This window comes from Canis lupus, chromosome 8 (assembly GCF_003254725.2).
Source record: "Canis lupus dingo isolate Sandy chromosome 8, ASM325472v2, whole genome shotgun sequence".
Classification (NCBI taxonomy): domain Eukaryota; kingdom Metazoa; phylum Chordata; class Mammalia; order Carnivora; family Canidae; genus Canis; species Canis lupus.
Window position 1 is genome coordinate 38,999,794 of NC_064250.1, and position 26,119 is coordinate 39,025,912.

The 26,119-nt window shown below is 40.0% G+C and overlaps 1 protein-coding gene across 6 annotated transcripts; it reads right to left on the reverse strand.

Moving 5' to 3' along the window:
• Positions 1–1,898: 1,898 nt before the first annotated feature.
• ZBTB25 (zinc finger and BTB domain containing 25) lies at positions 1,899–26,068 on the reverse strand. Of its 6 annotated transcripts, none has more exons than XM_035720212.2 (4): positions 24,099–24,752; positions 10,655–10,834; positions 6,786–7,729; positions 1,899–2,448 (listed from the first exon to the last, which is right to left on the reverse strand). In XM_035720212.2, exons 2-4 carry the CDS (start codon positions 10,825–10,827, stop codon positions 2,378–2,380), a joined length of 1,188 nt encoding a protein of 395 aa, XP_035576105.1. In that variant the 5' UTR covers positions 10,828–10,834; positions 24,099–24,752; the 3' UTR covers positions 1,899–2,377. The 6 variants fall into 6 exon arrangements, with proteins under 6 accessions (XP_035576105.1, XP_025299366.1, XP_025299367.1 ...); XM_025443581.3 differs by lacking the exon at positions 1,899–2,448 and adding an exon at positions 25,089–25,243 and having other exon boundaries at positions 5,989–7,729; positions 24,099–24,252; XM_025443582.3 differs by lacking the exons at positions 1,899–2,448; positions 24,099–24,752 and adding an exon at positions 25,932–26,068 and having other exon boundaries at positions 5,989–7,729.
• Between the last annotated feature and the right edge of the window lie 51 nt (positions 26,069–26,119).

The window sequence follows — 26,119 nt, forward strand, 5'->3', positions numbered from 1 at the left end:
ACCTCATGGGATGTGAATGTGAAGGGAAAAAAAATGGGAGGCAAGAAATAAGGGTATATTTACTCAAATGTCCCTGGATTTATCTCTTGACCAGGGAGGACACCAAAAACTGTTTGATGTCTGATTAAAAGAGCAAATGTGATGGGGAATAAAATTCCAGAGACTTACTGTTAGAGATTTGCAAGAATCCTCAGAAATGCTTGATGTAACGACCACAATAAATGCTATGTTTTAAAAATAGTATTTACATGTAATTGGAAGCTTCTTGATCAAAGAAGGATGTCAACTCAGGTCATGGTCTTGGGGTCCTGGGATCCAGCCCCATGTCAGGGCTCCCTGCTCAGTGGGGAGTTTGCTTCTCCTTCTCCCTCTGCCGCTCTTCCCGGCTGTGCGAGCTCTCTCTCTCTCTCTCTCCCTCTCTCAAATAAAACCTTTTTTCTTTTCTTTTCTTTTTTTTTTTTTTTGAATTACAACTTACCCTATAGTATCCACTTGAGCTGGCCTTAAAACCTTTTTTCAAAAAACAGAGGGATGTCAAAACAGAAGTACCCAACACATTATGGAATCCTAGGAAAAATCTTGTTAGTTATGACTAATAAAACAAGATCCAGGAGCAGCTAAGTACTAAATAAATAGTGAATTAAACGAATAGTGATGCCAAATTTGAGCATAATGTAAAATAGATTTTTAAAAGATACATTGGTGCCACCTTTTGGCCAGATTAAAAATTTACACAAATTACAATCTACAATCACATTTGAATTTCAAAGAGACCCTGTTAGAGGCACAGTTGTTTGATTCAAACATTAAGTGAATAGATTTAAAACTGCCTTGCTGCTTATTAATACAGCTGATTTTTAATTCTATTTTTTATTTTTTAAGAATTGGGATAGAAGATAATACAAATAGAGTTTTAATGCTGAACAAATATATCTCATATTCCGTAAGTACTCCTTTAGTTCCTGACAGCCATCACAAAACTTATTTTAAGCTTTTCGGCCAGGATTAGTCAACTTTAGCACTACTGATATTTTGGGCTGGATAATTCCTTGGGGTGGGGGGAGGTTGTCTCCTGCATTGTGAGATGTTTAGCAGCATCCCTGACCTCTACCCACTGGATGCCAGTAGCAACATTCCCTCCACCCCACCCAGTTGTGACAACAGAAAACATCTCTACATTGCAAAATGTCCCCATAGTAAGGGGAATCACCCTGTGTATGGTTAACTTTAAGTTTCAACTGGCCACAGGTGCTGATATTTGGACAAACATTATTCTGGGTGTGTCTGTGAAGGTGTTTTTGGATGAGATACATTTGAATCAGTAGACTGAATAAAGCAGATTGCCTCCCCTTGTGGGTCTTGAGGCTGCTGGCTTTTGGACTGGAATTACACTATCAGCTGGCCCAGGTCTCCACCTTGCCTACTAGAGATCTTGGGACATCTCAGCCTCATATCTGTGGTGAGCCAATGCCCTATGACCAATCACCCTCTCTCTCTCCCTCCCTCTCTGCACACACACACACACTGTTCATTCTGTTTCTCTGGAGAACACAGACTAATACATGCTGGTGGAGAACCACTGTTGTTGATTACATTACCAGAAAAATACAGTAAATAGGGAAGAAAAAAAAAAAGGCAAAGGGAACTAATGGGCAATGGCTAGATATTAACCTTTCTTTCCAGAGATGGCAGTTGGAAAGCATTGGATTAGGATGCCAATTTTCTATTCACACAGATTCTGGTTGATAAGGACTGGGCTCTATGATGCATTGTTTTGCATTACACATCCAAGATGTTACCTGGTACAGAGACTGACTTACCCCAGTGCTAGGAGGACAATATTTGGCAGACACTTCTGTAAAATAAGAACACTGTGTATAAGCTACACTAAAAAAAGGTTTTGTTTATGGTCATGTCACAATTTATTTGTCATGATAAAATACATGAAATCCACTGTTTTGATTCCAAATAGAGGGTACAAAACTTTCTAAAATAATGTTTCTGAAGCAAACTCAAAGCACACAAGGTGGAAGAGTTCAACCATACAATGCACCATTCACCACAATCTCCTATATTTGCCATGTGTTTCTTGTACTTGGAAGGTTTCTTCACTGGACCTTTTTTTTATTGCACATGTTTTTGAAATCCACATTTCTTTGAAATGATTTTAAGTTGATATTTGATCTAGTCTGACTAAATGACTTTATTTGGCACAAAATAGCAGAGTTGATGGCAGTTAATGTCAAATGCATTGGAGCACTATCTACTAAGCACAGATGCATCCTGAAGCACAATGGATCCTTCCAGGTCTTGAAGACAAAAATCTCAGTCTGTGATTCCTTGTACTTAAGACATCCATACTTGGGACTGTATAATCTTACCAGTTTTCAAAAAGTCCAACCATACAAACGTGGAAGTCCAGCAGAGAACAATCATTTGTTGATTTCACTGTTAGGAATTTAAAAATTAATTATAATAAAATACAACAGAGCTACATTTAGTTTAAAATATACAAAGACACAGATCTCATTATGAAATCTTTTCATGTGACTTATTTTACCTCAATTACTACTAAAAAATGACACTTATAAAAAAATGACACTTATCAAGGATCTTGATTACAACAGTAAGATTTTGCCTGTGCAGATAACATGGAAATACCATTTTCCAGCCTATCTTTTTCCATGATTAATATGTATTTCCTTCAGTTTAAAGTGAGGCTTTTCCATTATGAATTACTTCCAATAATGAATTACAATGTTATTATCCCCACTCTATTTCTTGTCCCCATTTACTTTTTAGATGATCTAAATTAAAGAAATGAAAATGATATTTTCTTCATTGCTTTTTTTCCTTTTTCCATGCGTAAACAATACATTTGGGGGAACTTTCCATGAAGCTGAAATGCAAAGATTTTATTCCCTATAATGCCAAAGGACTAACATCCTTCTTTAACAGGTGGTTAAACTACACTAGAAAAGGAATTCCAGTAACACTGCTGTTTCTAGAATATTTCTTAAAAATAAAAATAAGAATTGTGTCAATTGAGTATTAAATAGTATATTCTAAGATATTCTAAGAGTTTACGGGTTAGAATCCTGGTTAGGATCCAGGTTAGGTTTAGCCATAGAATACATGTAATTTTCTTTATATGGTTCGTTTTTATTAAGAATACTAAGAGAATTTAACGCAATTTTTTTTTTTTCTATAGAGAAGGGGGTAGAGGGCAGAGGGAGAGGAATGGAGAGAAAGAATCTTAAGCAGGCTCCACGCCCAGCATGGAGCCCAACGTGGGGCTCAATCTCAGGACCCTGAGACCATGACCTAAGCCAAAATTAGAACTGGGTGAACCACTCAGGTGCCCCAAACTTAACACAATTTTAGTACAAATCCTCACAACACCCCTGTGAGGTAGGTATTGCTTATATCCACTTAATGGGAAATCAGAAAAGCAGAGCAAGAAATAATAATCTTAAAACACATAAATCAAGAGATTTTGGTTCCCTTATAAGGCAGACTACACTTACAAGTTCCAGAGTTGTGACAATACGCTAATCGGGACAAATACTGAAACAAATCTGTTTCTCTCCAGAAAACAACTCTATGCAGGATCTGTAAAGAAGGGAAAGTTCTAATCTGATTCAAGAAAAAAATGTCTTTTTAGTATTTGCCTAACACACTGATTAAGGTGCATATAGCATTTCCCATTTGAAGAGCTTGGTAATTATTATGCAAGCCGTTATTATATGGTTAAGATTATAGCTCCATTTTGTAGATGACATGATCAAAACTAAAGGGCTTAGCCAAAAGGACTTTTTTTATACAAGAAGATTTTCTTAGTAAGGAACCATGTCTTTAAAAATTGCACTCAGGGCACAGTATTGATCATGTAACAGCTATTTTAAAAATATATGTCTGCTGAATGAATGTAAAAAATGTAACTGGGGTCAGGGATCCCTGGGTGGCGCAGCGGTTTGGCGCCTGCCTTTGGCCCAGGGCGCGATCCTGGAGACCCGGGATCGAGTCCCACGTTGGGCTCCCGGTGCATAGAGCCTGCTTCTCCCTCTGCCTGTGTCTCTGCCTCTCTCTCTCTATGTGTGACTATCATAAATAAATAAAAATTAAAAAAAAAATGTAACCCAACATCACTATTCACTGGCTATCTGGAACCTATTTCTTGGGACTTTTTTTCTATAAAATGGAGTTAACATTCTTCCATTTCCTAAAACAGAATATTATGAAGATTAAAGAAAGAACATTGGCTTTGAATTTCTAATATTAAAAGGAACTATATGAATAAGGATAAAAATATAGCTAACCATCACATTTTTAACACTCAACAAATGTAGATATATTTCACTTTTAAATTAACGTTGTCTGCTATGGCCCCTCAGCCACAGCAAACTCTTACAATTTCTCCAGACTCTACCCTGAACTGCTGCCCTACCCCTCAACTCATGTGCACCCCAATCCCACCCTTTAACTACATACTTCTTATGTCAAGGTCTAATGACTGAGCAAGAAGGAAAGAACAGAGAAGAAAGAAATCAGAAAATTTGTTATACTAATGAGAAATTGTACTCGAAGAAGGCCAGGGAATATATTCTGAATAGCCTAAAATACATGACATCAATGTCAATATTTGTGTTCATCCTAGGAGATGAAATCTTTCAGGGTAGTATAAATTTGCACAATTGCTAGAATGACTTAAGATTCGAGGAAGTTCTGACTCCAAAGTGTAACACATTTGTTTTTAGCCACTCCCAATATAATTGATCCTCTATCAATAGCTAGATTTTTTTCTCAACACATCTCAATCTTGACCCCAAGAAGTTTTAGTTACTTGTCTGAGGCAGAAACTCAACTGTGGTTTCTTCATTCAGCCTTCAAGAAAAACTTATCATTTCATAATTCACCTAACCTGTTTACCCACAGAAAACCTTTGTGCCCTTAGACTAAGCTAGATTACTCTTTGAGCTCCCTTCTAACCTGAACCCTGACACTGTCAGGAGATGTCCTCAGAAGGATGCAGTCATGAAGGAGCTCTGAGTTTCTGTATAATTTCTAAGCCTCACAAACCAGATTTTTTAACATGTCTGTGAGGCTTTGAATTGAACACGACAGCATACAAGAAAGATGAGACTGTTTTAAAGCTTTTCTCTTTTGTTATTCTTGACTAATCTTTGAAATTTAAACATTTCAGGAACAATTTAGATCTATCCTTTGTGGTGAACTTTGACCAGCTTTTTCCCCAGCTACATAAAGCAGGAGAATCTATCATTTAGTCCCTCAGTTTTAATTTTTCTGATGTTTTAGCTGTGTTAAGTTTCACTGCTATAAAAGGGAGCTAAGTTTATTCACAAAGGGAAAGCTATCATGGATTTTTAGACATAGTTCTAGGACATTGACTGTATCTACTCTGCTGGTTTTATGGGCCAGAAAAAAAAAGAAAACTGTGTCATTGAAAAATTACTTTTTCAAGTGATACTTAGAAAATTAACATCAACTGAGGCAGCCTAGAAAATCCTCTGACACTAAGAGTAGAAAGATAATTTCTATTTTACCATTTTCCTCTTTAAACTGATGGTCATAAAAAAAAAAACAACTCTAATTGCTCTTATGGTTGTTAAGGAAATGCTCTATAATAAGGTAACAATACTGGGTTTAGTGTAGACCTATTTCAACTTCTGTCTGTGTTTATCTATCTGTATGTATATTCCTATTTCTCTCTCCTTGGGATTTTATTTTAATGTCTGAATCTTCTCCCTTTCTCTCTTTTCACTAAAATATTTTTTTTTTAAATTTTTTTAATTTTATTTATTTATGATAGTCACATAGAGAGAGAGAGAGAGGCAGAGACATAGGCAGAGGGAGAAGCAGGCTCCATGCACCGGGAGCCTGACGTGGGATTCGATCCGGGGTCTCCAGGATCGCGCCCTGGGCCAAAGGCAGGCGCCAAACCGCTGCGCCACCCAGGGATCCCTCACTAAAATATTTTTAATTAAAAATGAGGTATGCTCAATGTCAAGAAATAAATAAAAGCCATATAAGATGCTGCAGAGCTAATAAGTAAAAAGTGATTTAAAAACTACTTATAATATGTAGCTATACCATAAAACAAAATTTGTATACATCATAACATATAGGTATGCATTAAAATAACTTCCTATATGGCAGAACATAGTTTTAAATAGTCTTCATAGTGGCATATTCATGTGAAAAATTAGCCTAAAATAATAGTGTAGGATATTCTTTAAAAACGATTTCATTTACTTCATTTTCAATTTGGTTTTTACTGATTCTACAACTTATAAATTATATAAATAACTATTTTGTCTCAAGTTCCATAATTCCTACATTGATTTCTGATTTCTAAATTGTGATTTATGAATGTCCATAGCTCTACTTGAAGGTTACATTTTAATAGCCATATGTATAACATATCTTACAATAATTAGACCTACTATACATACAACCTTAAAACTATGGCTAACTGGTAAAAAGTTAATAGAAGGTGAAGAGGAAAATAATCCATGAATAAAAATACATGTGATTTTTTTTAGAATGGATATAAAAATTATGAAGGAGAAACTGCTACTCCACAAGGATAGTGTCCACATTTTCTTGCGTGAGCTCTGACTCTAAGGCACAAGATGAATCTAACTGTTCTTGTGACAAGCGAGAACCTTTCAGGGGGACATCAGACCAGCTGTCACAATACGGCTGAAATCTCTGGGCTAACGCATTGCCAAACCTTTGGCATCGGTTGTATCTGTAAGCTTTACCTTTGTGTGTATACATGTGTTCTAGCAATTGGCTTTTTCGGAGAAATTTATGACCACAGATGGAACAGCTGATTTTTCTTTTCCTTGAAAAGGAAAAATTACAGTTTAATTCTACTGGCTCTGTGTCTTTGGAGATCAAAGACACTTGACTGATTTGCAGAGGCTCTATGGCACCCTGGTTTGAGCGGTCAGGCTGCTGCTCGTTCTCCTTGACAATGAAAGAGCTGAGCCTGTGGCATTCAAGAGCCTCGTTATTTTCATTAAGTGGATGCACTTCACCAAGGTCATTGCTTTCCAGAATGGAAGCAGGGACACCAAATGGGAGGGATCCAGACACATGGGTATGGAGATGTTGTCTTAGGTTACTACGGGAATCAAAACGTTCCCCACAGTAATGGCATAAGTGTATTTTGATACTGCTTTCGGTGAAAGTGGGGCCTGTCACCTCTGATGAGGGTGAGGGGTGGCTCTGGGAGATCACAGATTCTGGGTCACATCTCTCCTGCTTGATGGACACCGGGGGTTTCTGGTGCTCCTCCAGGGCCTGGGAAGCAGGATGGGCCCTCTGCTGCTCTGCAGTGCCATCATCCAGCCCAATAGCAAGAGAGAGCTGCAACTGGGGGTGGTCACCCTGGACAGCAGCTCTGTTTCCACTGTTATTGGAAGGAGCTTCTTTGACCTCCAGCCCTGATTTGACAGCTGTTTTTTGGGTCGTTGAGATCTGAATGCCATACAAATTTGAGGACTGCACAGTCTCTGGTGAGAACACTTGATTCATTTCAGTGGCAATGTGAGAAAGGTAGTCGGCATGAAGAAATCGAATCCCTTCCTCCAAACGACTGTGATCCACAATCTGTTTTGGCCCTTTCCCCGTGTACATAATGTGCAACAAGTAGCTGAATATGTCAGGCTGGATGTCAGTTGGTTGTATTTTTATGCATTCGCTGTTAAAAACAAAAAACAGACCCACACAAGATGAAACGACCAGTTGGCCTTTTAGTTAGCAGTATATGGTCTTAGACTAACGCAATTTCTTCCTAAGAAGTTCAAACTGAGCAATCTGCCTTGATGAAACATATCAACAAAAATTAAATGCTCGTGGTACATCAGCTTTATGGTCCAGCTACAAGACATCATGTATTCAACCTACTGCCTAAAGTTAGGAAACACACACTGATACTCTGATTAGCTCAACATTTAGTGACTTCTAAGTGGTATGCCCTATGCTACATGCCAGGGAGGAGAAACGTGATGAATAAAACAGATAACTCTGCTCTTAAGGAACTTAACAGTCTTTTGAATACATAACCAAAAGAACTGAAAAAATGGACTCAATAGACACCTGTACGCCAATGTTCATTTCAGCATTATTGATGTTAGCTAAAAAGTGGAAACAACCCAAATGTCCATCAACACACGGATGGATAAATGAAGTGTGGCAATATACATATGGTGGAATATTATTCAGCCATAGAAATGAATGAAGTTCTGATACATGCTGCAACATGGATGAACCTGGAAAACGTTTGGTAAGTGAAATAAGCCAGACACAAAAGGACAAATTTTATATGATGCCACTTGTAAAAAAATATCTAGAATATGCAAATTTGTAGAGAGAGAAAGTAGATTAGAGGTTACCATGAGCTTGGGGTGGGGCAGGGGAAATGGGGAGTTAATTGCTTAATTGGGTACAGAGTTGATGTTTAGGGTGATGCAAAGTTTTGGAAATGATAAGTGGTAATGGTTGCGCAACATTGTGAATGGACTTAATGCCAAAGAATTGTATGATTAAAATAGTTAAAATGGCAAGTATTATGTTATATATATTTTACCAAAATAAGAAATATTTAAAATTTTAAAAGGATCTATTAAAATCGGTAATATTTAGAATTTAAATACACTAATCCTATTTTGGCTTCCAAACTATCTTAATATGTCTATTCTTTAAATCACAAATGAATATAGGTGTAAGTTTGAAAAGCTTTAAAATAACCCCAAGCTCAATTTTTAAATATGAATCTAGAATTCAGATGATAGATACAAATAGCAGGGTAACAAGAAATCAGGAAACACTCTGAAAAATTAGGATAAAGAGAACCTGAGGGAAGCACTGGATGTCAACCAACAATTAGTCAATGGACTTACCTTCCCTGAAGCAAAAGTTCATGTCAATGCTTCAGAGTGCACAGGGTGTCAGATGCTGGCAATCCATTTCTTAGTCCCCGTATCTCAGGATTCCCTCCTGGGTTTTACTCTTAACTCTCACCCACCCTTTTCCAGGGTCTGTGGCAGGGTTTGTTTTTTTATTTTCTATCAGCACAGAGCTGTTAACTGAAGATTTTTAGTTGCTCAACAGAAATATCACATAGCAGGCCTAACACATTTATATCTCTTGGATTTAGTTTAGCATGGTGCCTGGTACACAGCAGGGGCTCTGAGAGCTCAACTAACTCATAGCTCTTAGATGAGACTGATGTGAAGGCACTGTTTCTAATCTAATTTCTACATTGACACTACCCATGACCTGTCCCCCGTTCCAACTATCTCCCCACTTTGTGCCACGCATTCCAATCATTCTGATCTACTTGGTTTCCTGAATGTACTACTGTGGTTCATATCTGCCTATGTTTTCATGTACCTTCTCCCTTTGCCTGTAGGGTGCTTTCCTGCATTCCTTTACAATATCCAAAAAACTCCTACTGATCTTTCAAGATTCAGGGCTTCTGTAAAGCCTAGATCAGCCTTCTCAAAATAGGGCTGCTGACACTCTATCTTGTACAACACTTCTATTATAGACATATCACATTAATTATTGATTAAACAGTAGATGACAGTATAAAGCTCTGTACTATGCATTTTAATATTATTAATCCATTTAATCTCCTCAACACCATGGGGTGAGTATACATACTATTCCAGGTGTTTTACAGAGAAGGAAACTGAGGCATAGACAGATCAATTACATTGTGATTATTTTCTTTACACATATTACCTCTCTACTAAACTATGAGCCCTTGAAGACAGGGAGCATTACTAGCCTGTTACTGGGGTCTAACACAGTGCTGACATGTAAATACCCAACAAATATTTAAATGAATGAACAGGTAAATAAAAATGTGTAACTGAAGCTAGACTCCTAAGTATTTCATGCAAGGTCCTTTAAAAAAACAGAGAATTAAAAAAAACAAACAGTGACTTCTTTTGACTTTCAACCTAGGATGGATTAAAACTATTCTTTAAGAGCTCAGAATCTGAATACGATTTTCCTGTCCTCTCTCTACATACCTATCATGTTGGGATAACTGAAATTCAAAAAATCAACACTTTTTGAAAAAAGTATTTGAAAAAAATATCTGTTGAACTGTAATATGGAATATAAGGTGGGTAGAATTATAACATTCCACCCTTGCTATGAAAGTGTTATAGAATTGATATCAACAACTTAGAACATAGATCTTTAAAGGAAAAGACCTGCATTTGAGGATAACTTATTACCTGTATAATCCTACATGGGTCAGTTACTTGATTTAGTCTCAGTTTCCTTTTCTCTAAAATAGTATGGATTATAGTAGAATGTACATTAGGTAAATACTTAGTGCTTGGGTATGGGATAAGCCTTCAATAACTTTTAACTATTATTGTTTTCATTTTTACCTTCCACCATGGATCCTACACACTGAGATGAATTGCTAGGTGTGTTAAAATATATATATATATATATATATATATACATACACACACACACAATCATAATTTTTTTATTTCTTAAGGTGACCCCATAACAAAGAATCTCCCAAATGATATTATAATAAGGCTTAGCTATATTACAACATTAGAAACTCTTCTGATTTACAAAAGCACATCCTTACCTTGTTTGGTGAATAAATATCATCTTGAAATAGTTAGAAAAAGCAGCAAGCACTGCTCTGTGGGCTTTGAAGTAAACATCTCCAATGGCAACTGTGCAATCACACAGAAAACCAAATTCTCGCTGCATGTTCAGCTGCTGCAGAAGGACAAGGCTATGGCTAGCTGTGTCCATTGTGGCTCTGAGAAAAAGGACAATTTTTTTTTTTTACAAAATTAGCTACAGTTTACACAAACCTACAGAGTACACGGAGATCTAAATTTAAATGAAATTATTCAATAGTTTTTAATACTGTTAATTTTACTCCAAACCTAGCTAACATGATATCTCATTATAAAAATATCAATTCTGCTAAAACTGCAAAATATGAGAATTTTTTTTCATCTGGTAAGAAGGTAGCTTGGTATGAGTGACATAGAAGCAAAAGGAAGGTCTATCTGGTTTTTGTTTTTTGTTTTTTAAATATATCTCTCTACATTTCTAGTCCTGTTTGCTCACTGGAAAATGGGAATGAGATGCTGTCCCCTTCCTCAGGGCTAAATGAGTTGTGAAAAGCACCTTGTGAAAAGCACCTTGTCATGGAAACCTATTCAAATGGTAGCTGTAACTGTCATAACATATCACAGTCCTGGCTGGGCTAGAGCTGTTATGGCTCCGTAGGGTTCCTCTGTGTGCTCGGGGTACACTGGCCTCCTATCATACAATATATCTGGGAAACGGATCAGTCACAGTACATTCAGGAGCCCTTATGCCACATTCCCTGATTTACATGGGACCCCAGGAACCCAATGGAAAGACCCTAAACCCTGATATTGACTGGATTCAGACACATACAAGCATGGAGGCCCCTGAAGGAATAATACAGAATGGGGCCACGGGTCTGAGGAAGAATCCCACATGAAGAACATGCAGAATTCTGGCAGAGAAGTCTAGTGTGAGCTGCAAGGGCACTCAAGAGTGCCATAGTTCCAGGCAGGTGGAAGCTCTGCTTCACCACCTCCACCACCCCAACTGTGTAGACAGCCCTGGAGCTTTAGGGAGAAGGCAGCTATGGTATAAATCACTGGCCAGCTGTGAGAACCTTCTCTAAAAGAGCAGGTTCTGAAAAAGAGAATGAAGTTCCTCACTATCCAGAGACCAACGTCAATGGAGATCAGTGACGAGAGTGTGGGGTTAGCTGTCTGGAGATTGGGCGCAGCGTGGGCAGCAGACAGCTGAGTGATCAATAATATAATAAAACTAGCTAACACTTACAGTGCTTCCTGTGTGTCAGGCACTCTTCATTCATCTAATTCTCAATATGACTGTACAAGAAAGGGAATATTCAATGCATCTTACAGATGGAGAAACTGAAACAGTAGAGTTAATTTACTCAAGTCACACAGCAAGTAAGTGGCAGAGCAGGGGATTCAAACCCAGGCACTGTGCTCTAGAACCCAAATGTCCTCTCTTTCTGCCTTCCAGAGGGAACATGACCCACAAACTGGAGATGCCTATGGAACGGTCAGGTTATACATCAAGACACCCAGAGAAGCCTCAAGAACATTTGGAAAGAGGAATCAATGAGAAACCCAGATTTTCTGCTGCTTAATTTGCTTACACAAATCTGATACAGAAACTAATACTTATTAATGAATAAAGTCTAGGCTAAATAAAAGGTTATTTCTATTTTTATTAAAACTACATATTTAATGTACTGATATGGAATAATCCCCAGGATATATTAAGTAAAAAAAAAAAAAGCAAAGTGTAAAATTGTTCAGAAAAGACTATTTATGCAAAAGGGGTGGAGTGGTTATTTTTAAAGGTGGGGGAGAAACATACATAAATATATTCTTGTTTGTGTACACATCTCTGGAAAATTTCAAAGAAATAAGTAAAATGTTTGCTTCTGGAGGGAAACAAAGGAGCACGATGGGAGGAATTGTATGGCTTAAACTGAAATCCTTTTTTTCTTTTTGAGAGAGAACAAACGAGCGAGCTGGGGTGTGGAAATCAGAAGGAGCAGGAGAGGAAACTTTTTTTTTAAAGATTTTATTTACTTATTCATGAGAGACACAGAGAGAGGCAGAGAGAAAGGCAGAGACAGGAGAAGCAGGCTCCATGCAAGGAGCCCAATATGGAACTCAATCCCAGGACTCCAGGATCACTTTTTGAGGGAAGGGAAAGGCTCAACCGCTGAGCCACCCAGGCGTCCCAAGGGAGAGGGTCTTAAGCAGACTGTGTGCTGAGTGTGGAGCCTGATGTGGGGCTCGATTTCAGGACACTGAGATCATGACCTGAGCCAAAATCAAGAATCAGATACTTAACCAACTGAGCCACCCAGGTGCCCTGAACTTATATCCTTTTATTGAAGTTTAACATCATAAATACATACCAACACGTATTCCTTTCCCCCATATTTCAGATAGATAAATAGGTACAGAGATCAATGTCACAAACATGCAGCCAGCCAGACACCCTGAGCACATAAGGTAAAAATTACAAAGGTGGTAGAGACCCCCTGCCATCTCTCCTTCATTCTAACTACCCACTACTTTGCCTCCAAAGGCAAATTCTACTTCAGAATCCATCCTGATTTTGGTGTTTCTAACTATCTTGTAACATCACCATGTTCTTACTGCACCTGCACACATCACTTATGAAAGTATGGTATTATTTTGCATGTTTTAAAATTTATATAAATAATATTGTACTTCAGGAATCTTGCAACTTGCTTTTAACTCTATTCATACAGTACTTTTTTGAATTCTACTACTCAAACATTAAATTTCTCCCAATCTTCCCCCAATTAAAAAATAAAAAACTCTTAGTCCTTACTACCTCATTTTATAAGCCTTTAAGCAGTAATGAAATAAAAAGTAACAGAAAAAAAGTAACAAAATAACAGAACCAACAGACACCTGAGCCTAAACCAAACTCCAAATTGTATTGTTCCAAACGGCCATTTAACTAAAAGTCACTATTTATTGTATTCATTGCATTACCCAGATTCTAAAACATCACCAATTTATAGAGAGATTTTAAAACCAAAATAAAACTGTATACTGGGGATTTCACCATATGAAAAACATGTCTTAGATTCAATGAAATGGTTCAAATTGAAGTAGTTTAAACTAGTCTTATGAATTGTTTAAAAAAACAAAACCTCAGATCATAAACGTTTTCACCAGATCTATCTATATACATATATATATATATATATATATATATATATATATATATATATATATATATATATAGTTCATTAGTATAATGAACTATTGAACCACATGGAAATGAGAAAGGGCACATTAAAAAGCCACATATACAAAAATCTTGTGGTTAATGGTCTATGAGTAAGAGTTAAATTCTCCACTTACTGAACATATTTTTTAAAGAGAAATTTAATAAAGAAATTGGCTCAGTTGGTTAAGCATCTACCTTTGGTTCAGGTCATGATACCAGGGTCCTGAGATCAAGCCCCACATTGGGCTCCCTGCTAAGCAAGGGAGCCTCCTTCTCCCTCTCCCTCTGCCCTGTTCATGTGCTCTCATGCTCACTCTCTCAAATAAATAAAATCTTAAAAAAAAGAAAAAAGAAAAAATTATTTGAAAGCATGCATTATATACAAGGTGTAGGGACAGAAAAAATTACATATATGATGCAACCAAGACAACTGCAGGCTAACATGCACCCCAATGTTTACAGCAGCAATGTCCACAATTGTCAAAATATTAAAAGAGCCCAGATGTTCATCAACTGATGAATGGATAAAGATGTGGTACATATATACAAAATGGAGTACTATTTAGGATCCAAAAGAATGAAATCTTACATTTGCAATGATATGGATAGAACTAGAGCGAATTGGGGATCCCTGGGTGGCTCGGCGGTTTAGCGCCTGCCTTTGGCCCAGGGGCGTGATCCTGGAGACACGGGATCGAGTCCCACGTCGGGCTCCCGGCATGGAGCCTGCTTCTCCCTCCTCCTGTGTCTCTGCCTCTCTCTCTCTCTATATCATAAATAAATAAATAAATTTAAAAAAAGAAAGAACTAGAGCGTATTGGGCAGCCCAGGTGGCTCAGCGGTTTAGCGCCTGCCTTCGGCCCAGGGCGTGATCCTGGAGACACAGGATCGAGTCCCACGTCCAGCTCCTGGCATGGAGCCTGCTTCTCCCTCTGCCTGTGTCTCTGCCTCTGTGTGTGTGTCTCTCACGAATAAATAAAGAAAATGTGTTAAAAAAAAAAAAACTAGAACATATTATGCTATGCAAAATAAGTCCAGAGAAAGAAAATTATATCATCTCATTCATATGTGGAATTTAAGAAACAAAACAGATGAACATAAGGAAGGAAAAATAAAATAAGAGGAAAACAGAGAGGGAGACAAACCATAAGAGACTTTTAACTATAGGGAACAAACTGGGCATTGCTGGAGGGGAGGAGGGAGAGGGATGGGGTAGAGTAACTGGGTAATGGGCATTAAGGAGGGCACATGATGTAATGAGCACTGGGTACGATATGCAACTGATGACTCACTCAATTCTACCTCTGAAACTAATAATATATTTTAATTAAATTGAATTTAAGTAAAAAATTTTTTTAAAGATTTTATTTATTTATTCATGAGAGACAGAGAGAGAGAGAGAGAGAGAGAGAGAGAGAGAGAGAGAGGCAGAGTGAGAAGCAGGCTCCATGCAGGGAGCCCAACGTGGGACTCAATCCCATGTCTCCAGGATCACGCCCTGGGCTGAAGGCAGGTGCTAAACTGCTGAGCCACCTGGGCTGCCCTAAATAAAAATTTTTTAAAAAGAAGATTGTAAGCTAATAGGGGAGACAAAACATAAGAAGTAGTAATTATGATATAAAGTAAAAGTGGTAAATGTCTTAAGAGCAGTTCAGAGAACATGCCATGAAAGGAAGATCAATGGCAACCCAAAGGAAAATAAGTCATTTGAACTGGATTTAGGGCAGCCAGGTGGCTCAGCGGTTTAGCACCACCTTCAGCCCAGGGCGTGATCCTGGAGACCTGGGATCGAGTCCCATGTCGGGCTCCCTGCATGAAGCCTGCTTCTCCCTCTGCCTGTGTCTCTGCCTCTCTCTCTGTGTCTCTCATGAATAAATAAATAAAATCTTAAAAAAAAAAAAAAAGAAGGAAGAAGAAAAAAAAAAAGATTTAGATGAACAGGCAGAAGGTGAACATAGCATTCCAGGCAGGAAAAAATACAATGAATTACAGGGAGGAGTGTGAATATATAGGTAACTGAAGAATTCAGTTTGCATAGAAAAAACAAAAGGAAGTGAGTAACAAGAGATGTGGTCAGCTCATACAGGGAACCAATATAAAACTGAAAGGTACTCCAGCTGTGTTTGAAATGAACGATGTTAAGATGCTTTTACAGGAGGGAGAACGGCATAGTCATTAAAGCTTGGGTTCTGGAATCAGCTTGGATCAAAATTCCAATTCTGTCATTTAGCTGTGTGCTCTTGAGAAGATGCTTAATTCTCTGGTCCTTGTAAAATACAGATAACTACAGTACCTATCTCACAGGTTGTTACATAGATTTAATAAGATATGCATAGAAGCACATAGAAATAGTGAGGCCCATAGGAAGTGTTCAGTAAATACCAGTTACCATTGTCGTCATCATCATCATTAGGCCTGTGAGTTAAGACTGCTCTAGTAGCAATACATAAAAAATGAGTAGTAAGGAAAAAGTATGGAAAAATAAAGACCAGCATGAAATCCACTGCAATACCCAAGTAACGGCAGTGGGAATGAGAATACAAGAAGATACACTCGACATAGAATTGACATGACTTGGCAGCCAGACTGGATGTGGTCAGACACAGAGAAGATACAGTTGAAGGGAAGTCTCAGAATTCCAGCTTGGGCAACTGGAAGAATTCATTCATCCTTCAGGCCATATTTGGAGGAATTGTCAGGTGTTAGGTATCAATATAAAAGCATGGTACCAGAATGCTAGAGAAGAAGCATAGAAACTGGCTCAATAAAAGAGAAGTTTTGTTTTGAACACAGTGAGTTCAAGATGTTCATTCCAGGACATCTGAGTAGAAACGTTTTGTCATCAATGGAGACACTGTGCAGGACTGGGGCTCTAGAGATCAAGGCTAGACAGGGAGAGGAGGTCCTCTGTAGTTACACAGCTGAAGCCAGCAGGAGTGGATAGGACTACTGAGTAAAAGAAGACGGAAAAAAAGCTAAGAATGAATCCTTGAACAACAGAAAAGACACAAGAGGAGAAATATTAACACTGAATGGAGGATAAGGGTGGGTAAAGGAAAAGCAAGAACCATGGTAGGAGGTGGGGGGGTGGTGGAAAGTGCTGCAGAGAAATATGGGGATGAGGCCTACTATGAACGCCCCAAGAATGGTGACCAAGAGGTTCCTAGTGAGCTCTGACAATGGTCTGGAAAAGCAGCAGGGGCAAAATATCTCACTGCAAATGGATGTTAGACAGAAGAGGCCCTAAAGGTAGGTACAGATAGGATAGGACATTGATGATAGGGAGCTTCAGCTCAGAAAAGACTTTCAGGCTGAAAGTGGTGGAATCTCTCGAAGCCAGAAGGAACACAAGCAAAAGTCTAAGTGTAACAGTCATGGAGAAGAGATGGCTGAGGTGAGGAGAGGATCTTTGAGTACTCTGTAGATGGCTTTGATTCATATACTATGAAGTCAGTCCATATGCAGAGGGATGCTAGCTAGTATATAGTGATCAAGTTTATATAAATTTCACATAATTTTTCTGTTTCAGGGGCACCTGGGTGGGTCAGTCAGTTGAGTGTCTGGCTCTTGGTTTCCTTCCATGGAGTCTGCTTGTGATTCTCTCTCTCTCTCTCTGCCCCTTCCCCCACTGATGTGCTCTTTCTCTAAAATAGATAAAATCTTTTTAAAAAATGAAGGCATAAAAAGAGATCTTAAAAAAATTTTGTTTCAGATGAGATACTTTCTATTAAGCTACAAGTTCATTTTTACTTTATTAAGCTGTCATTTTTGATAAACTCATTCAATATGTATATCTGAATTTTTAATTTCAGATATACTTCCAGGTCTTTAAATTTTCATCTCATTCTTTTTTTCTATTTCTCTGCTGAAATTTCCTGTTTGTTCACACATTACCACCTTATTTTACTTTACATTCTTGAGCATACTCATAATAGCTGCTCTGCTAAATCCAACCTCTGGGTCCTTTGGAGTCAATCTCCATTAATTAGGGTGTTAGTTTCCTGTTTCATTTTGGACAATATCCTAGACATTGTGATTACTATAGTAAAGACTTTAGATTCTGTAATATTCTCCCAAAGTATTGATGTTTTTGCTTTGTTGTTACAGTTAACTTGGCTGGACTTAAACTCCAAATTTTGCCTCTCGTTTGTTTTTTTTTATTGTTGGTGTGCTGTATGGAGGTTCAACATACATGTAAGTTTAGGGGTTGGCAAAAGATTCAAGCTTAATTATATACAATATTTGGGGTTCCTCCAGCATCCTTTCTAAGATTTTCCTTTTCTTTCCAGCTCTGTGGTCATGCTAAACTGTCCTCTTTTATTCAAGCACGTAAGATTACAGGTTATTAACCTAAGTTTAGCCAGTTCCTCCTGTCACCAACTAGAGCCTTCTCTCAGTACAAAAGCCATACAAATGGAAACTTATCCACTGCTGTTCCTTTCTTCCAAGTTTAAACCTCATTCCAGTTTCTGCCTGATTTTTGTCACTTTTAAATGCCATCTGGTAAGATTCTAAAGCTTTTTCACAGTTTATACAGTTGACCCTTGAACTACATCAGTTTGAACTGCAGGAGTCCACTTATATGAAGATTTTTTTACAAACACAGTACAGTACTGTACATGTATATTCTTTTCCTTATGCTTTTTTTTTTTTTTTTTTTTTTTTAAGTAAGCTCTAGGCCAACTTGGGGCTTGAACTCACAACCCCGAGATCAAGAGTTGCACACTCTACAGAGCCAGCCAGGTGCCCCTTCCTTATGATTTTAATAACGTTTTCTTTTCTCTAGCCTATTTTATTACAAGAATATAGTTAGTATATAATACATGTAACATACAAAATATGTTAATTGACTGTTTATGCTATTAGTAAGGCTTCCAGTCAACAATAGGCTATTGGTAGTTAAGCTTGGGGAGGGGGCAGTGTCAAGTTAAACGCAGATATCTGTGCAGGAGTGTTGGGGTCCCTCATCCCCACACTGTTCAAGGGTCAAATGTAGTTTCTAGTTCAGAATTGTTCCAATAGGAACTACTCAGCCATTATTACCCTTTATCAGTTCTAAAAAGTTCTGGGCTCAGGATCCATTTACACTCTTAAGAAGAGTATTAAGAATTGCAAAGAGCTATTGGTTATGCAGGTTGTATTTATCAGTATTTACCATATAAAAAATTAAAAGTGAGACATTTTAAATTTTTTAAATTCATTTAAAAGAATAAACCCATCATATATTGACATAAAATATTTATTTCTAAAAAATAACCACATCTATTTTTTAAGTGCAAAGGGTAGCACTGTTTTATATTTTACAGTCCTCTTTTAATACCTGGCTTTAAAAAATACAGCTGGATTCCTTGCTTCTGTGTTCAATCTGATACCACATGTTGTTTTGATTCAAGTATATTAAGAGATTTGGGCCTTGCAAAAATAAGATGCTTGCAGATGCTAAAAAGATGTCAGGAACCTCTGGGGGGTCCTTGAACCATACTTTGAGAATCTCTGCCCTATGCTATTTTTTTTTTAAGATAGATTTATTTATTTATTTATTTATTTGAGAAACAGAGAGAGGCAGAGACATAGGCAGAGGGAGAAGTAGGCTCCTTGTGGGGAGCCCAATGTGGGACTTGATCCCAAGACCCCAGGATCACAACCTGAGCCAAAGGCAGACGCTCAACCATTGAGTGACCCAGGCATCTTGTTTTAATCCTATGCGGTACTAGAGCAGGTACTATATTAGTTCCATTTTATTTTTGAGGAACCACAGGCGCAGAGAAGAAGGTGGGAAGGTACCCAAAGTCAAATAACTTGCCATTAAATGGTGCTCGTAGTATTCCAGGCTGACTTTAAACTCATGCTCTTTCTTCAAAATCTCCGTCTAAAACTTTCAGCGTGGGACGCCTGAGTGGCTCAGCAGTTAAGCATCTGCCTTCGGCTCAGGGCATTATCCTGGAGTCCAGGAATCAGAGTCCCACATTGGGAGCCCTGCATGGAGCCTGCTTCTACCTCTGCTTATGTCTCTGCCTCTCTCTCTCTGTGTCTCTCATGAATAAATAAATAATATCTTAAAAAAATAAACTAAAAAAAACTTTTAACATACATACTGATGGCAAGGTTTGCAAATATATTGAATAGAATAAGGGGGAAATTTTTCTGAATTTATAAAATGAAACAAATTCAGATCTAAAAAAAAAAAAAAACCCCACACACAACTTAGATACATAATAGGTTCAAACTTCTTTGTATAATAATAGACCTTTGAGGGATGACACCTGGGTGGGTCAGCGGTTGAGCATCTCCTTTTGGCTCAGGGCATGAGGTGATCCCGGAGTCCCAGAATCGAGTCCCATATTGGGCTCCTTGAATGGAACCTGTTTCTCCTGTCTCTGCCTCTCCCTGTCTCTCTCATGAATAAGTAAATAAAATCTTAAAAAAAAAAAAAATAGACCTTGATGTTTTAAGGTAACACAACCAGATTTTATTTTAGCTCAATAAAGCCAATCCATCACATAATTATTAAAAAACATTTTCTAATTGACCTACTTTGCAAAATTATTAGCTAGGTTTTTCATAAAGCCTTCGTTCATCATTTCTTTGACTATCAATATTATCTTCTCTAGTATGTGGAATAGCCAAAGATTCCTATGCATACAGAAAGATCTTAGAAGTTTTATTTAACAATTTTGGGTGGAAATTTTAAAATGTGAGAGAAGTTGCAGAAAAATAATTGATCATTTTATATTTACAAATACGAGAGCCAAAATGAAAGAGTGCTTCATCTTAAGATGCCTTATCTATCATCAAAGTGATATTTATACTGTACTAATAGAATTAGTATTGGTATTTAAGAGAGACTACAAAACCTTGTTTACTAACTGAATTGCAGTAACTGTATTAGCTCAAACTAAATAAACTAGAACAGCTTTATACCAGTATCTATTTTTGTTTAATTCAAAGTTAACTTGAAATTTAACACCTTTTGATTTTTACTTATTTTTTAAAAATCTACTGTATTAGACTGGACTCTCAGATCTACGGTAGTCAGACGATAGCTTTTCATTTACACAGTTTTTCATTCTCTGAGGCTGTAAGAATCTTCAATAAAAATGGGACAAAAGGAGTAAGACATCTCTTTTTGTAGAAAATAAACAGTCTTAGATATTTTCTCTGTGGTTCCTACCACTGTGACTTTATTATTAATTATCATTAAGACAAGGAGACAGAGTTGGCAGAGGAATGTGTACAGCTTTTTTGAGATACTTACTCATGGCTATAAATACAAAGGTAAAAGCAGAAATATTCAAAGTGCTACGTGATAACAGACTTTATACAACGATTTTAACTTTTTAATTGTACTTTCACATGATTATGGAGGTATAACATTTTATAACCTAGAGAAAGACTGTTTGCAGAAATCATTTTATCATGGAATAGTAGCTCTTATCATGCCCTGTAAAATTTTCAATGCAGAGTTGTACTGATGTCTGCGTCCTACTCCAGACCAACCCAAACAGAACTGCTGAGAGTGAGGCTCAGATCCTTTTTAAAAATACTCTTCAGGTGGTTCTAATATGATGCCTCGGTTAAGAACCACCATGTTAGAAGGGAACCAAGGAAACTGAAGAAAATATTTCACACTGTAAAATTACAGAGAAAAAAAAGCAATTGTGGGGATTACACCAATTAATTAAATGAACAAGAATCAACTATTGTAATTCTAATTGTGACTTTAAACAAACAAACAAACAAACAAAAAAATTAGCCAGATTCTAAGAAACAAAAGTTCTCCCAAACTAGTAAATTGGGCACTGGGGGCAAAGGAAGAACACATCATTTTCAGACTTCTTCTAAAAAAGTACTTAGGGAAAAGAGGTATTTACTCTCATAACACCATTATGCCTATTTTCATAACATCTGAAGACGATATGGAAATTGCAAACCTGAAAATATTGAGATAAAATCTGCAGTAATTCCAGGCATCTGCTCATGAAAATATTAGAGAACAGGGTAAGAAGCAGAGGTGGTAGATGACACAGGAAGAGCAGTTATGCTCTAGAAACCTTTAACGGAACAGGGAAACGTTAGTTTGGGGCCTGCCTGTTGCCAGACACAGCCAGCCTACTACATCTCTAACCATCTAACCAACATGTGGGATGCCTGATAAAGCCACAGCACCAGGCAAACAAGAGTGTTAACACTGGTGAGTGCAAACTGCTAGTGAACCTTAAAAAAATCAGAACCCTGTGAAGGAAAAGAATTCTTAGTCTACTAAAATAAATAAATAAATAAATAAATAAGGTACTCAAAGGACAGTAGGAAGTTGGATAACAACGATGCTAGTACAGACCTAGAATACAGTACAAACAAGAATAATTATAACTTCTGAATATAGGTGAACCAATACTTCCTTTGCCGCAGAATGCTCCACAAACACGTTATCCACATTGGTTAATGAAGCCCTTTGCTTAAAGTGCCTGGAGTTTTTCACAAGGAACAAAAAGTCATTGTATGATTGATATGTACAGTTAGGAAATGATTTAGAAAAATTTCAAAAATAACAATAATATTAACACCTTTTGTTCACTTAAAAAGAAAGAAAAATTCCTGATAGCAAAGGGAAAGCAGATGTGTGAATAAATTCAATTACTAATCCTGACACTGATGTTTGTTTCAAATACTTCCCTCTTCCTCTACTCTAAGTAGCAGTATCTTTCCTATCCTAGAGGGAACAATACTGTTCTAGTTAAAATAGCTACTATTATAATGAGTAAGTACTACATGCAAGGCCTTGTGCTAAGTGCTCTATGAACATTCTTTTCGTCCTCATCTTGACTATGTGTTATTTTTATTTCTATTTTACACATGAGGAAAAACGTAGGCTTAGAACACACAGCTAGAAGATAGTATAAAGTGGGGATCGAAAGCTAGGTCTGACTACATAACCTGCGCTGGTAACTATAAACTGGAGTAGTATTTTTCTTAACTTCCTTCTCTTAAAAGATTGAAATTCACATGCAATCTGGAATAAAGAAGCAGAAGAGGGACACAGGAAGTGGTGTACAAGTACTTTATAATTTATCAAGATAAGAGCACCTGCACTGCTTTTTTAAGACAAGGAAAAAAAAACCCCTGCAATAATATAAAACCCCTAACTCTATTATGGCCCTATTATTACAAAAAGGACAAGTTTTTCTTTAACAAGATGGTCAAGCACCACCTACGGGCCATAGTAAATAAATCACTTTGGTTCAGTGGTGGGGAGGGCATTATGCAACACTTCCCAGCACTGCCCTTGCCAGGATATTTTACGGCCAAGACTCTTGGGCCCCTCCTCCCCAGCTAGACAGCCTGGCTCCTGCGCATTCCCCTCAGGAGATAGGGTGGAAGCACACAGCTCCATTTTCTAAGGCAAAGAGGGCAGCTTAAAGTCCTGCTCAGCCTCTCTGGGCAACCACAGGCGCCAATAAATCAGCCACAGGCGATTCTCTCATCCCTTTCCTGGCTTGAAGTGGTAGCAAGATACAATGCAAAAGAGCACTGACTGGACTTGGGAGATAAGTGATCTAGCCTTGAGTTCTACTGCAAATGACAGCATCATAGACAGCCAGGTAAATCTCTGAGGCTGTTTCCTTGTTTGTAACATAGAGAAAACACTACCTCCTTTTTTGTTAAGGTACTTAAAATTCATCTATGAAAGTGGCTAGCCACTGCAGGCGTTCAATCAACAGCCAACAACCTGAGCAGAATTCATCTCCACTACCTCCAAATAAGACATTCAGGGAAGGGTTAGGTAAAAAGGTAAAGCAAGTCATGTGAGGCCCCTCCCTGCTTTGTTGCTGCTCATCCCTGTGATATTCCACTGGTTCCTGATCATCTCCCGGTCATCAGAACTAATCTACTCCAAGCGCTATGCCGGTACCCTACTCCCTATTAAGAAATTGATTTCTGATCATGGATAGTTTACCCTTACTCAACACAGATCTAGACTGCTAACGAAAAAGTTAATGCCTTAACCTAAGGGAGCAACCAGTGCTGCAATTGTTACTCTTTGCAGAGAACAGGGCTGAAGTTTGGAGGGGATGGGCTTTGAGGCCCAAAATACCTCACAGGCCATCTACTCCACCTAGAGGTAGGTACATCCCAAACCCAGTCCTTAAAACACCAGAGCCATCACACACTGGCCAAGCCTGGTTTCTCAAAATCTGAAGCAAGCCAAGTATAATCACCTCTGGCAAATGGTCTCTACAGGGAGTGGGTTAAACTGGCACTGCGCTCCTGGTGTGGTGGAGGGCCCAAGGCCTGGAGCCCTGGAGTCCAGTTACTCAAAAAGGTGTAGGCCTTAGATTCAAACTACGCGTTCCTTAGACCCGGTGTCTTCGTCTGTAAAACAGAAGGATGAACTGGATTTCCTGGTAGGCCCCTTTCAGCTTTTAAAATCTGTCATCCCAAAGTGTGCTTTACACACTTGACAAACTCCTGTGAGAATCAACAGTTTTGCCAAAAAAACAAAAAACAAAACAAAACAAAAAACTTGAGTCTCAGGAGAATGAATGCCAAATGTAATTTCCTGGGGGGGGAGGGGGGGATGGGCGTTAGTTTATGAAACCTGTTAGAGGCTGTCAAATTCCAAGTACAGCACTAGGTGCTGCCTAAGTAGCTTCATTGCTCCAAATAACGAGTGCTAGGGAAGCAGTTCATGATCGGGCAGACTTTAAAAAGAAAAACTGGATTTACTCAGGATGAGATTAATATAATCTGAAAAAAAGGAAGAAATGAATTATGGTGGGGGAGGAACTTCCTGCCCTAGAAACGGGGTAATCACAAACGGGGGCGGGGAAGAGAGGCCAGTGGCCGCAGCGCCTCGCCGTTCGCAGCAGGAGGCCCGCCCACTTGCGCGAGGGGCCGCGCGGCCGCCCGCGAACGCCGCGGGCCCGGGGGGGGGCGGGGCGGGGGGTCCCGCGCGGGGCCAGGCCCCGGCAGCCGCCTCCTGCGGGCAGCGAAAGGCGGCTCTGCGTATCCTCGGCCCAGCGCTCACTCGCGGTTGCCATTTTCCTCCAGTGCCCTGATTGACATGTCAAACGGACCAAAACACCCCTCTCCCCAGCTACTTGCATCTGTCCCGCGACCGCCGCAGCTGCAGGCCGCCGCCCCGGGCGGCTCGAGGCGGGAGGGACTGAGCCCGGAGCAGCCCACAGGGGCCGGGCCGCGTCGCTTACCCAGACGCCGCCGCGGCGGCCAGCCGGCTCCTCCGTGCGGGAGGGGCGGCTCCCGCGCCGCGCACGTCACGCGGCGGCGCCGGCTCACGCACCCCGCGGCCCGCTCTCGCGCGGCTTCCCGCGCCGGCCGCCCCGCGATGGGCCCACGTGACCGTGCGCCTGGTGGCCCGGGAACGAGGGGCGCGGGGGCCGGAGTGTGCGTGCGTGCGTACGTGCGCGCCCGCCCGCCTACTCAAGTGGCCCGGCGGGGGTCTGCCCGCGCTCGGGGCGCCTCCGCCACGGTCCTCGGTCGTGACTCTTGAGGCGGAAGCGTGGAGACGAGCCTGGGCGTCACAGGCTCCCCACACACAACCGCGTGACCCGGGGACTTTCCCCAGGGTGTGCAAAAGCACTGCACTGCCTCAGTTTGGGGGTGGGGGCGGGGGCGGGGGAGGGGGTGGGGAGGGATGCGCCCGCGTGTTCGCGGGGAGACGGGTGGGGGCGCGGGGCCAAGGAGGCCGAGCCGCTGGAGCCGGGGAGGGGAGGCGGGCTGGGCTGGGGTGGGGCATGGCGGGGGAAGTGACTCAAGGCCAGAGGCGGACAGACCCATGGCAGGCGGAGTGGGGGGAGCGCGGGGAATGGGCGACCCGGGCCGACGGGCGGCGCACGGGGCAGGACGAGGGCGCCGGCGCCCCCAGGACGCCAGGGGCGAACCGCGAGGGAACGCCCTGCTGCTGAGCCCTCCGGGGCAGGGGTCTGACATCTGGACGGAGTGGGAAAACGGCATCCTGCCCTTGGGGAGTCGGGAGGAGCCCAGTCCCATCCAGCTGTGCAAACAGGCGGAGGAGGAGGTCCCAAGCCTACCCTTGGGAGAGGGGCGCGAGGGGTGGTAAAGCCGCCGCCGCGCCGGCCCCCGCGGTGCGGGTTGCGCCAGCCTCCCCGGAGCCCGACGCAGAAACTTGTTGCAAACAAACAGGCGACCGCGGGTGCCCCTAGCAGCCAGCGGCGGAGTGGGTGGGCGGGCGAGAGGGAGGGGAAGGCTGGCGGACGCC

Bases quoted from the DNA above. Each gene is read 5' to 3' on its own strand.
- ZBTB25 (XM_025443582.3), bottom strand. From the start codon at position 10,827: ATGGACACAGCTAGCCATAGCCTTGTCCTTCTGCAGCAGCTGAACATG. The intron at 7,730-10,654 runs GTAAGGATGTGC...TGTTTTTAACAG, and splicing joins ATATTTATTCACCAAACAAG to CGAATGCATAAAAATACAAC.